Here is a 13144-nt window from a genome sequence, read left to right on the forward strand (position 1 = left end):
TAAGCTCTCATAAATTATGCAGGGAAAACTGAATAGTAAAAGAACAAAACATAAAATTACAAATTCAGTCTCATCAGTACTTGCTTGCAAAACTTCTTTATTCGGTGATCTAATAAAACCAAAAAGTTTCCTTAACTTCCACCTTCCACAAGGCAAAAAGGATGCACCAACACCAACAGCAATAACTGATTAGCAATAGATAGTAACAAGTGTTGACAGAAAGTTCCCAAAATTTCATGGAATGCCTCTTAATAAGTTTATAGCTGCTGATTGAGATAAGGATCTTTCGGGGTTTTAGGGGATATATTTCCAAGAATCTCACTTACATTGGTAGATGCATTCTTCAACCAGGAAGTGCTTCGTGTTAACCATCCGTTATCTGCTTGTTCTTGTGCTTCCTGCAGCTTGCTTTGTCTTTCTTCTTCCATTTTATCAATCCACCTTTTGGCCATGAAAGTCTTTATGGCTTGCACACCTTGACCTACAATCTCCTTTGGTGGCAATTCAAGAGGGTTCTGCTCTAAGTTAAGCTTGGTCAAGTAATGAAGGCTGCCGAATGTATCGGGGAGCTGATGAATCTGGTTGTTGCTGATGTCCAATTCCCTGAGGTTAATCAGATCACCAAATGTCTCTGGAAGTTCTTGGAGGTCGCTGAAGTTACTGCCAAGGTTGAGAATTTCAAGATTGGTTAATTTCCCTATTGCCTTTGGAAGGCCATTTAGCTCATTGAAGTGAGCATCGAGGTAGCGCAAGGACTGCATCTCACATATGGATGAGGGGAGGGAACGGAGCTTGTTCAATTGAACTGAAAGCTTCTGTAAGCTCTGTAATTCATATCCAATGTTAGTTGGCAAATATCCTAGATTGTTAAAGCTCGCATCTAGCTCCACCAAAGACCTGATCATTTCATATAAGTAAAATCAGTTCGATCAATGATAATTAAAGCATCCCTAATCTAGATATCATATGCAGGAGTGTCACAAGGTTCTCAATTCTTGGTCAAATATTTTTCTTTTTTCAGATACTTAAACACATTTTAAGTTGATTTTTTATTAATTGCAATGTGTAGAGAACCAAAATAGTGAGTTCTCAACCGATATTGGTATTTAAGACTTTAAATAAAATTCAAAAAATTTTAGTTAGAAATAATTTTACCAATCTAAATAAAACTTTCAAATTGTAAATATTAAGTTCTCCACTATATTGATCTACAAAGTTGAGTTCTTTTTTGAAAACAAATGAATTTAATTATTAGTCCTTCTGGATTTTCATTCAGCTAATTCAAGCATAAATTCAGAAAATATTTCCATGTTAATGTTGATGGTTGGTACTTCTCTGACATTAATGACTAAATAACACGGTTACCCCCATAAATACCATAGCAAGTGGAAGGGGTTGGACAGCTTGCAGCACCATCTATACCCAGATTCCACACCCCCAATCTCGCTACCTTGGTTGAGACAGCAATAATTATCCTAGATAAGTTTTACATCAGTAACAACAAACAGAGTTGGATCTCATGAAATGGGGCCTGCTGCAGATAAGTTTTACATATGGAGGGACAAAACCTTGGGAGTCAAGTTACTTCGTCAAGCTTTAGTTGTTGGAATAACATGATATGTCATTAAGTTTTAAATTAAAACCTATCCATGATTTTTATCATGTATAGCATCTACCAATTTTATATGATCTCAAACCAAGGTTATAATCCAAATTGATGAAACAGCCAACAGTAAAGAAACAATGACCGTCTTACGAATTCAAGTATAGACTTCTATCTTTCACATGCATACCTGCACTTACAGATGGAATCAGGAAGGGCAGTTAGCTTGTTTGTAGATACGTTGAGGATTTTAAGCTTCTGTAACAAGCCAATCGACTCTGGTAGTGACTCCAAAACATTTGATGACACGTTAAGCTCTTCGAGATTTTCCAATCCACCTATTGATTCCGGAATTACCTATTTGGCAGCAAAGAATTATAGTCACATAAAAATAGCTAGGAAGTACATACTAAGAGAATCAATATTTCCAGTATTATTTTAAGATAAAAACCATAAATTCACTGTCAATGACCGATGCAAATTTCTAGAATAATATTAAAGATTAGCACTCTCATTTCTCCATTCTTGCATATTTGATTAAGATAAAAAATTTCACGTGAAAAAAATGCCTAGCTAAATTAACTTGTCAAACCAGGCTTTTATACCATTCAGTCTCTTATTTGCAAACTTATAAATATTTGCACATTTATAAATAGTTTGTAAAGAATGACAATTTAGTAATAAATTTTGAAAAAGAAAATAAGCAAGACGGTATATAAATACCTATCAAACCTTAAACAAAACAGTCTGTTAGCTCGTATCAACTTTAGTAGGTAACTAACAAGAGATGCTAACAAATTGCAATTAACTAGCAATTTTTCTTTTGAAATTTTCTCTTTAGAAAAAACTTGAATGCTAATTATCATGGAAAACATTCATATTAATAATGCTATATATTTGTAAAACTTTTTAGAATTTTCATGATCTTGTTTCTAAAATTTAGAATTATCTAAAATTAACTTATGAAACCTATAAATAAGTCATTATGGAGTTCATTGTAACTAATTAACAAACATTTTAAATTCCACTAGCCTTTATACTCTGTACTTAACCCATCAATAATATAATTATCAAATTTCTCAAACCATTTATCCAAACTATTTATTCATCAAAATTATCCTCATTACAATATTTAAGTTCATAATACACTAAACCAATATCAAACTATTTCATAAACTAACCATTCAAAATGTAAAATATATATATATATATATATATATATATATATATATATATATAATGAAAAAGACATGGAGTGTGTGGTTACCGAAAGCTGGTTGCCAGAAAGAAGGAGCACCACCAAGCTCTGAACACGTCCAAATCCCACCGGTAGAAGCTTGAGGTGGCGGCCAGAAAGGTCAACTCTCTCGACACCTTTCACATTAGCCTCCTCCAGTATCCAGTTAACTTCTTCATTGACCTCATCCCCTCCACCAGCACCATCGTCATCGTCGTCGTCCTCCTTTCCCTTCTCATAAATCTTGACCAACCTCTTTTCCGCATCGCTGAGCAACTTCTGGTACGCAGCATGCATCTCTTCCAACTGTATGAGGGACTTATACATTCTCATCTCTTGCTCCGCTGCGTCCTTGCACTCCTTTTCCCTCTGAGCAATGTGGTCACGCCACGTGGCAGGGGAAGACTCCGGGGGCATTTGGAGGGCGACGATCTCCTCCAGCTGGCGGTTGAGGTGGGCGTCGATGTCAGCAAGCTTGGTCTTAGCATTGTCGATCTCCTCGTGTGTAGGGCGCTCGCCGATGAGCTTGAGGACCTGTCGGGCTTGGGAGACGTCGGCGATGGCACGTGTCATGGAAGCGAGGAGGGCGGGGTCAGTTAGCTGAGGCATCTGACCTATGATCTCGGAGTGGCGGTGGTGGGAAGAAGAAGGGGAAGAGAGGTGAGGGTGGGGTTGTTCAATGTCGAATTGGGATTGGGAATTGGTGGCATTAGTGGGGGAGGTTGAGGTTCTTGGACTGAAGGAAGGGAGGCGGGACATGACGTAGGAGAGGATCGGGAAGTTTCCTGGGTGGGGATCCATGGTCATGGTGAGAATAATGTAGGTTCAGAGATTGTTTATTGTTATTGAATGTGTTCGTGTGTGATGTAATGTGATGTAGTTTCTGGAGAATAATGCAGAAAAAGTTCGTTGAGATTGGGATTGGCATGGAAGAAAAAGGTTAAGTGATTAATTAGTTAGTTAGTTTGTTTCGAATTGTTGGTTGATGCGGGAGTACGTAAGTGGACTGGATCAAATTGCGTTATTATTAAGCACCTAGGATTGGCTCACGTGGACGTAACCACAGTAACTAAGGTATTCATTTTAAATACTAGTCCAATCCCCCGCATCTTGCGTGGTAATAATTGTAATAAATAACTGCATCAATTAAAGGTACTAAAAACAACTTAATTCTTTTTTATTAAATTCTTTTTTAATTTAGAAATAAAAAGTCGATGTAACTTTTTAATTGGGTTAATGTCCAAATTCGTTTTTAAAAGATTACGCTGAATAATCTTTTTAATCAAATTAGTTCCTAAAAGATAAACTGTAAGTTAAATTAGTCCTTCCGTCAATTAAATGATGACATGTCACTATGTGGCATGATGACGTAACACGTCACGTGGCAGGTCAATAACTTGACATATAAAAAAATTTGGTATTACTCAAAATAGTTTTTAAAAGTCCAGATGTAAGTCATTTTCATCCCTCAAATATTAAAAATTAGTCAAACTAATCCTTATATAATTTTTTTTATTTTTTCTTCATAATATTAAATTTAAAATATTTTTTATACTGTTAATTTTAATAAAAATGTAATTGACAAACAAAACATTAGTAATTGTGTCTTTTCTTCTTAAAAATTTTTTCAATAAAATTATCTCTCTCCTTTAATTCTTCTCAAAATCTCTCTTATTCTTTTCTATTCTAAAACTTTTTTCTTACATTATTGTATTTTGTTGGAATATATAGATATACTCAAAATTGAAATGTATTGTATTTATTAACCTAAACAAAGTTATACCACTATTTTTTTTATTACATCTTTTTTTCCATTATGGCATTACTTACATATAGGATGTAATGGTAGTGATATTTAGAGTCAAAATTCAAGAAGATCCACAAATTTTGCTTCAATTCCTATATAAAGTGATTGTGATAAACTAGTTTTTCAATTATTGAGTTTACTATATAAATTAAATAATAATTATTATTATAATTTTAAAAAATTTAAAAAATTTAAAATTTAAAATAATTACTATATTATTTAATAAAATTTAAAATATTAAATTTTTAAATATATAATTAACAATAATTTGATAAACTCATTTAAATAAAAAAATTCATATAAAAAATTACAATTTGAAAATGTAAAATTTTAAAATATAAATGAAAAAACAACTTTATAAAAATTTAATTATTTTTATTATTTTATGTAAAGAGAATTTTGTTTATTTAGGTTTAAAAAATAATATTAAAATTAGTAGTATAAAAAAATATTATAAATTTAATATTATAAAAAAATTATATAAGGATTATTTTGACTAATTTTTAAAATTTGAGGGATGAAAATGACTTACATCTGGACTTTCAAAAACTATTTTGACTAATAAAATTTTTTTTTACATATTAATGCCATGTGTCACTGACCTGTCACGTGACATTTAACGTGATACGTCATCATCCAACTGACGAAAGGACTAATTTGACTTACCATTTATCTTTTATGGACTAATTTGATTAAAAAAATCATTTAAAAATAAAAATAAAAATTGCGTGAAAAAACAAACTTGAACATTAATCTTTTTAATTAATTATAATGCAAACCTTTTTAAAATAATTTTTATCAAAACCTAAATTGATTAAGACTTGTATCAAGTTTAAATACGGCTAGTGTCACTAAGAATCAATAGCTATTTTGTATTAAATAATTTATATAAGTAGTCAAACTATTGAATAGTTTTTTTAATTTTTTTTAACCTAATTTTCTATTTTTTAACAACTTTATTTATAAGTATGTGATTTTTTTTAAAAGAAAACATATACATACGTAATTTATCTCATTATCTAGTAATTATCTCTAAACACTAATAACTACTTTTTTTTATCAAAAATAATAATCTCTATAGATTGACTCTCATTTTTATTATCTTTTCAAGAAGTATCCACAACCATAACTCAGACATTCATATCTTTATTATGGACAAAAAATTTGACTATTCTGCTGCCTAAATTTTCAACCTGTTTTATATATATATAATTTTTTATGAAAAAAATACTACACAATTTGAAATTTAAGGACAAATTTAAAATTTAATATTTTATAATAAATATTTATAAATATTTTTTTTTGTTTCTTAATTTGCCTGCACACTTTCTCAATTTTCCTACACCAATATAGAGTAATATCTTTATGAAATAATAATTTAGCTAATGATTTATACATAAATATAATCAAATATTTCAGCAACGTGGTTCGTAATAACCATACATGACATTAACAGTGTTTCAATATTTAATATTTTGACACTTAAATAGCTTCTTTTTTCAGACTACTCAAACAAAATTGATATTATTTTTAACTAGATTGTGATGTATTGATTAAGAAAAAGATATTTTTAAATTATTCTACTAAATATTATGAAATTAGAGAGTGAATATTTACTCTACTAAATATTATGAAAAAATTACCGAAACTACTATCGAGGCAAAAAATGAAAGGAGAACCGTAAATTATAAAATCTTTAAAACAAAAGTCTATAAAAATAAAGTCTATTTTTCAACCACTTTTTTGCTAGCTAAATAATTTTTTTTAACGGATTATATTAGATAACTTGTTTACCCTTTTACTCTATTTTTTTTAAAGTAGATAAAGAAGATGTTATTACTTATTACATACCAAATCAATCTATTTTATTTGAACTTATACAAAAACACAATTAAAGGAAATAATAATAATTTTGCAAATCAATATAATAGAAAGTAAAAAAAAAAAAAAATTAATTTTTAAACAAAAAATAATGTATAAAAAGATAGAAAAATAACTAAAAGTCCAAAGAATTCAACATATGATAAGGGATTTAAATAATAAAGTTAAAGAAAATTATATAGTCTAAATTCCAAAGCATTCTATCATAGGAATTTGCATGAGGTATTCAATTGTATAAGGATAATTTTAATAAAAAGAACATTTTCACTAAGGCAAAATCTATCCAGATGAATAAAGAGTATTTAAAATATTATAAAAAAAATTCAAAAATATATAAATAAAGGACTAATTAGACCATCCAAATTTCTTTAGAGTTGTGTCAAGTTTTATGTAATGAAAGGCTTAGAAATAGAAAGAAAAGTCTCTACATTTATAATTAATTCCAAACTTTTAAACAAAGTTTTAAAATAGAAAATATATCCCATATATAATAAAAATGGCTTAATTAAAAAATTAAATTATATTACTATGTTTTTTAAATTTGATCTAAAATTAAGATATTATCAAATTTCAGTAAAAAAAAAAGAAAAGATAAAAGAATATTTTTATAGTTCATTCCGATTATTATTAGTAGAGCATAATGTCTCAAGAATTAAAAAATGCATCAAGTGAGTTTCACGAAATTATAAAAATATATTTTAGACTAAAATATTAGTTTGGTCTCCAATATTTAGATCAAGTCCAAATTTGATTTTTAATATTTTAAATATCTTATTTCAATCCAAAAAAATTTTAAATATCTTATTTTAGTCTCAAAAAATTTTAAACAGGTTCAATATTGTCTGACCATTAAATTTTGACATGAACAATTCGTATATTGAAGAACCAATAATTTTCAATTTCATTTTGTAAGTGAAATCGACCTACCAATGATCACTAATGCAAAAAAATTTTCTAAGTCTTGAGCGCTAATGATTGATGGCTATGATTTGGAGTTTTGTTCAAAAAGCATATCCAAAAGAAGTGTTATTTATAATTGATATAGTTCTAATTCTCATTCGTATGTAATAATTTTATTAGTATGTATTCACAGTTTTAATCAATATATAATAATAATAATAATAATAATAATAATAATAATATGGATATAAAATTAATTAGTTAATAAATTGAATTTAGCTTATGAATTTTTATTTTCTACTCAATTTTTTAATTATTAGTGATTTTATTTTTTATATTTACAATAAATTTTGACTATAAAAAATTAGTTTTGATTGTTTCCTATTTCATTTATTTACAGTCATAATTAAATTTGATATAATTATAATAATATAAAGTTGCTTCATATATAGCAATAATATTATAGAAAATATTATTGTACGATTGTAGAATAAAAAATAATTATATATATAAAATGAAATAATTATAACAACAAAACTAATACATGTGATTTAAATATTTTTAAAAGCCGGTAACATGAAGTTTAGCAAAATATAATTCATATATTTTTTTATTTATATATATGTATATAATTATTTATATATATATATATAATTATTTAACAAAATTAATATATATGTATATATAAATAAAAAATTATTATAATTTCTGAAAATTATACATGAATTTTTTTCTCAAATAAATTTATTCTAATTATATTACAATTAGCTCATGAATAATGCATGATTATATTAATTTAAGAAAATATCTTCATTATAATTATATCAAAATAATATTTAATGCGTTATTAAACTACTTATAAATCATCGATATTTTTAATCATTCTAATTATATCAATTGATATAGTTCTAATTCTCATTCAAGTGCAATAATTTTATTAGGAGATAATTGATGCACACATTAATAGTGACCATTTAATTTGATATCAATTAGTGGATAATAATAATAATAATAATAATAATAATAATAATAATAATAATAATAATAATAATAATAATAAAGTCTACACGGTACATGCATTATATTTTAAAAAGCTAAAATATATTTTAAAAAATTAGAGTATTAATAATCGATTATGATTAATATCAATATCAATAATTAATTTTTATAATTATTTTTTGTACTACTAAAGGCTACATATAGTACTTTTTTTTGTAGAATAAAAAAGATTGTGATTCGTAACATTTTTGTAAAGTTATATCGTATGGACATAAGATTAATTAGATAACAAATTGAATTTTAATTAATATGTTTTATTTTCTTCTCATATTTTTTCATTAATTATTTTACTTTTTATATTTACAGTAATATTGAATATAACAAAGAAAAAAAATAATATTGAATGTTATCTATTTTATTTATTTAGATTCATAATTAAATTTGATATAATTATAGCAAGTATCTAGGATTAATAATAACATGATAGTATAATTTTAAGTTGTATAATATAATAAAAAATATAGCAATTTATGTATGCTTCCTATATAGCAATAATATTATATATATTTATATATCTCCTCTTTTAGCTCTTTCCTAAAAATATTAGCATATAATTAATGTCGATAACATATATATTTAGTAAGTATCTCTATTGAAAATATTTGTTAACTATTACCGTGTATAATTAGTGTGTGTATATATATAAGGATTAATAGTGAATTGTTACAATTATTTATCATCTAGAAAATTCGTACCTCAGACATAGAACTTCTTCTGCTTATTATTTTTCATACTTAAGAGATACTAATTACAATTCTATCAACAGTATTACCTATGATAGATTATGTAATGAAAAAGTTTGAAAATAAAGATAAGAATTATAAGGTTATGAAAAATCCCATCCAAATTTGACAAGAACAACACGACTTACATAGAAATGGTTCTTATGGATGATAAGGTAAGTTGATTATTTTCCATGATTCTTTCAAGTGATGCTAGGTCCATTTTATAAATAATTTTGTTTATATTTTAAGTTTATTTGATAAATAAACCCTTGCACGAATTAAAGACAGTGCGATTTTATAGATTTATAAGTGAGTGCTAATAGTCTTGATATTTAATTTGCTTTAGAGTGTGATAATAGCCAATATGTTTGTTGGTAGATTTAACTATTACTATATTATTTATGATCACATTCAGTATATATGTCTGGTTTATTGAAGAAAGTATATTATTAAAATCGATTAATAACTATTTTAGAGGTAATCCAATTAATACTAAATTTAAAAAAAAAACAAACAATATATAACATATTATTTTTTTATTAATCAAATTATTATAGTTTAAATTAATTTTAAAAAATAATTTAAAATTATAATTTCAATCTTATCACGTGCATGGCACGGGTGATTACACTTGTATTCATCAGTATTTAAAAAAGTTTACTGATATCATTAAAGAAAATAGACTCGTCATATTAAAAAAGGAAATGAAATAATTTACGGCAAGAGTTAGATTTTTAGGAACAAAATATACCAGGGTACAATTACACCATCAAAAGATTAATCAAGGTTGCTGATAAAATTTCAAATGAAATTACACATAGAAATAAGAAAACAATCACAAAAATTTTTAAGATTACTTAATTATGTAGTAAATTTTTTACTAAAAATAAGAATTATGTGCGAATTTTTATGTATAAGGTTAAGAAAATTAGCTCGTCCATGGATAGAGGAAATATCAACAATAGTTCAATAAATTAAAAACATTATAAAAGAAAATTTCGTGTTTAAGTATATTTAATATGCTAATCTAATTAATAATAGAAACAGATGCGTAAGAACCAGAATATGGAGGAGTTCTTAAATAGATTTTTTCATATTCACTAAAAGAATAAGTAGTTAGATATATTTTAGAATACGAAATTCAATTTCAAAAACTTATGTCACAAATAAAAATGAAATTTTAGCAATTATTTTATGTGTTTTAAAATTTAAGAATATATTTAATAAATTCTTTTTATTTAATAAATTCTTTTTGCAAAGTTGCTCCTAGTGTCTTACAAAATGATATTAAAACTTTTGTATCAAGACAAATTATCTTTCAAATGGCAAGTTATGCTATCATATTTTTATTTTATTTTTGAACATATTAAAGGTGAATTAAATACATAACTGATTTTTTACTAAGAGAATTACTATAAAAAAATTCGCTAATTACTATAAGATTTATCATTGAATTCTGTGTAAGACTATTTCAATGAATTTACTGTCACATTTTATATGGGAGTTAATGAATATTTTATCTGGCCAAAATATTATTGTTGGATTTCGTTACCAACTGTAAAATTTGCTAGTAAATTTTGGTGTGAATGACTAATTTATTGGCATCAATATTATCGTCAGATTTGGAGGAAAAATTTAATAGTAACCCCAAAAAATAAAACATGTCATTTTGGTAACTAAAAGGTCGTTACCGTCGAATTTTTTCACGGATAATTCGACGATAAATTTGGATAAATTTAAAGTGCGAACTCCTTCTCCCTCATTCTGTAAATTCAGTCTCTCTCTCCTCTTATCCCTCTCCCTCTTCTTTCCTCCGAAACCCACTTCCATCGGCATTGCAAGCTGTCCTTCGTTACCACCGCATAGCATTTAGTGGTCGCTGTTGATGTGGGAAGCATGTAGAAACTATCTCCTGCATCTCTACGCATCACTACCACTGTATCGTTGGCCATTGGAGGTTCATAATGCATTGTCATTGCTGCCGTCGAAGTCCAATACGCTACAGGTAAATATTGTCTTCATTTTATTTAGTTTTCGTAAAAAAAAAAACTATATAATTTTTTTACTGAAACAGATTTTGTCATCATCCCACCGCCACCACTACGCCACCACTACTGCGCTGCTACCACCAGAGATAAAGTTTCATTCAACCTTAACTTAAATTTTTCTAACTTAAGGTATTATTGTTACTTTATTTAAATTTTGTGTGTCATGTGTGGTTAGGATTCAAAAGCTTTAATATATTAGTTTTCTTTAAAGAAATTTTTTATTAAATGTGTTATTAGGGTTACATTGTGTCGCTTGTTCTATTATTTTATTCTAATTAAGAATTAAATAGGGTGAGGTACTTTAAATTTGTCAATTAAGATAATTATGTAGATAAATTTATTTTTTAATTTTTTATTAATTTAGGATTTATTAAAACTTTTATAAAATTGTTTTATTTAATTTTTTATTAAATATGTGATTAAGGTTACATTGAGTTGTTCGTTATATTGTTTTAGTCTATAATTAAATAGGGTTAGGCATTTTAAATTTGTCAACTAAGGTAATTATGTAGATAAATTAATTTTTAATTTTTTATTAAATTTTTATTAAATAAGGTTTACTGTTGAAGTTAAGTTAACTAGAGTTTTCAGTTAATGTAAGTAATTAATTATGTAGATTTATTGGTTTACAGTTTATTTTCAAGAATTTTATTCATTTTCATTATTAACTTTGTATATTAAGTTTTAATTTTTACTAACTTCATCGCTATTGCCAAGTAATAAGGTGATGTTTACTAGAATCATTATAGAATTGTATGTTTGCTTAAATTTTTCTTTGTTTTAATATATGGTTGTAATGGGTTAATGTTCAAATTCGTTCCTGAAAGATTATGCGATCTTTATTTTTGTCCCCGAATGATTTTTTTTAATCAAATTAGTTCCTGAAAGATAAACTGTTAGTCAAATTAGTCCTTCCGTTAATCGGATGATGACGTATCACGTTAAGTGCCACGTAGCATGATGACTGGTGGACGAAATTGTGATAAAAGAGTTCCAGACATTGTTAGAGAAGCTCACAACTCCGTTCAACTTAACCAGCAAGTGTACTGGGTCATCCAAGCAATACCTTACGTGAGTAAGGATCGATCCCACAGAGATTGTTGGTATGAAGCAAGCTATGGTCACCTTCTAAATCTCAGTTAAGTGGATTCATAGGGTCAAATGTAATTGGATTAGATAATTTAAAAGATAAATAAAATAAAAAGGGATAGAAATACTTATGTAAACCGATAGTGGGAATTTCAGATAGGTGTGTGGAGATGCTAGAATCCTTTCGAATATCTACTTTCTTATTGCTTTCATCCAATCCTTCTTACTCCTTTCCATGACAAGCTGTATGTAGGGCATCACCATCATCAATGGCTACTTTTAATCCTCTCGAAAAAATGGTCCTATGCGCTGTCACTGCACGGCTAATCGTCTGGAGGCATCACCCTTGTTGATAGCTACATCCCATCCTCTCAGTGAAAATGGTCCAAATGCTCTGTCACAGCACGGCTAATCATTTGTCGGTTCTCAATCAGGTTGAAGTAGAATCCATTGATTCTTTTGCGTTTGTCATCACGCCCAGCCTTCAGGAGTTTGAAGCTCGTCACAGTCATTCAATACCGGAATCCTACTCAGAATACCACAGACAAGGTTAGACTTTCCGGATTCCCGGGATCCTACTCGGAATACTACAGACAAGGTTAGACTTTCCGGATCCCCATGAATGCCGCCATCTATCTAGCTTATACCACGAAGATTCTGTTGGGGAATCTTAGAGATATGCGCCCGGCCTAGAGTAGAACGGAAGTTGTTGTCAATCACGCGCGTTCATAGGTGAGAATGATGATGAGTGTCACGGATCATCACATTCATCAAAGTGTTGTGCAACGTATATCT

General features: G+C 27.7%; 1 protein-coding gene and 1 long non-coding RNA gene across 2 annotated transcripts; one reads left to right on the forward strand and one right to left on the reverse strand.

Moving 5' to 3' along the window:
- On the reverse strand, nucleotides 1-3815 carry LOC112715788 (plant intracellular Ras-group-related LRR protein 9-like). Its single transcript, XM_025767609.3, has 3 exons — nucleotides 2871-3815; nucleotides 1794-1960; nucleotides 1-897 (listed from the first exon to the last, which is right to left on the reverse strand). Exons 1-3 carry the CDS (start codon nucleotides 3645-3647, stop codon nucleotides 258-260), a joined length of 1584 nt encoding a protein of 527 aa, XP_025623394.1. The 5' UTR covers nucleotides 3648-3815; the 3' UTR covers nucleotides 1-257.
- Nucleotides 3816-10963: 7148 nt separating this feature from the next.
- Nucleotides 10964-11684, forward strand: LOC140175500 (uncharacterized). The gene is made up of 2 exons (XR_011866318.1): nucleotides 10964-11217; nucleotides 11287-11684. It is a non-coding gene; the product is annotated as an uncharacterized lncRNA (long non-coding RNA).
- The last annotated feature ends 1460 nt before the right edge of the window (nucleotides 11685-13144 follow it).

Source organism: Arachis hypogaea, chromosome 10, assembly GCF_003086295.3.
Source record: "Arachis hypogaea cultivar Tifrunner chromosome 10, arahy.Tifrunner.gnm2.J5K5, whole genome shotgun sequence".
Taxonomy (NCBI): Eukaryota; Viridiplantae; Streptophyta; class Magnoliopsida; order Fabales; family Fabaceae; genus Arachis; species Arachis hypogaea.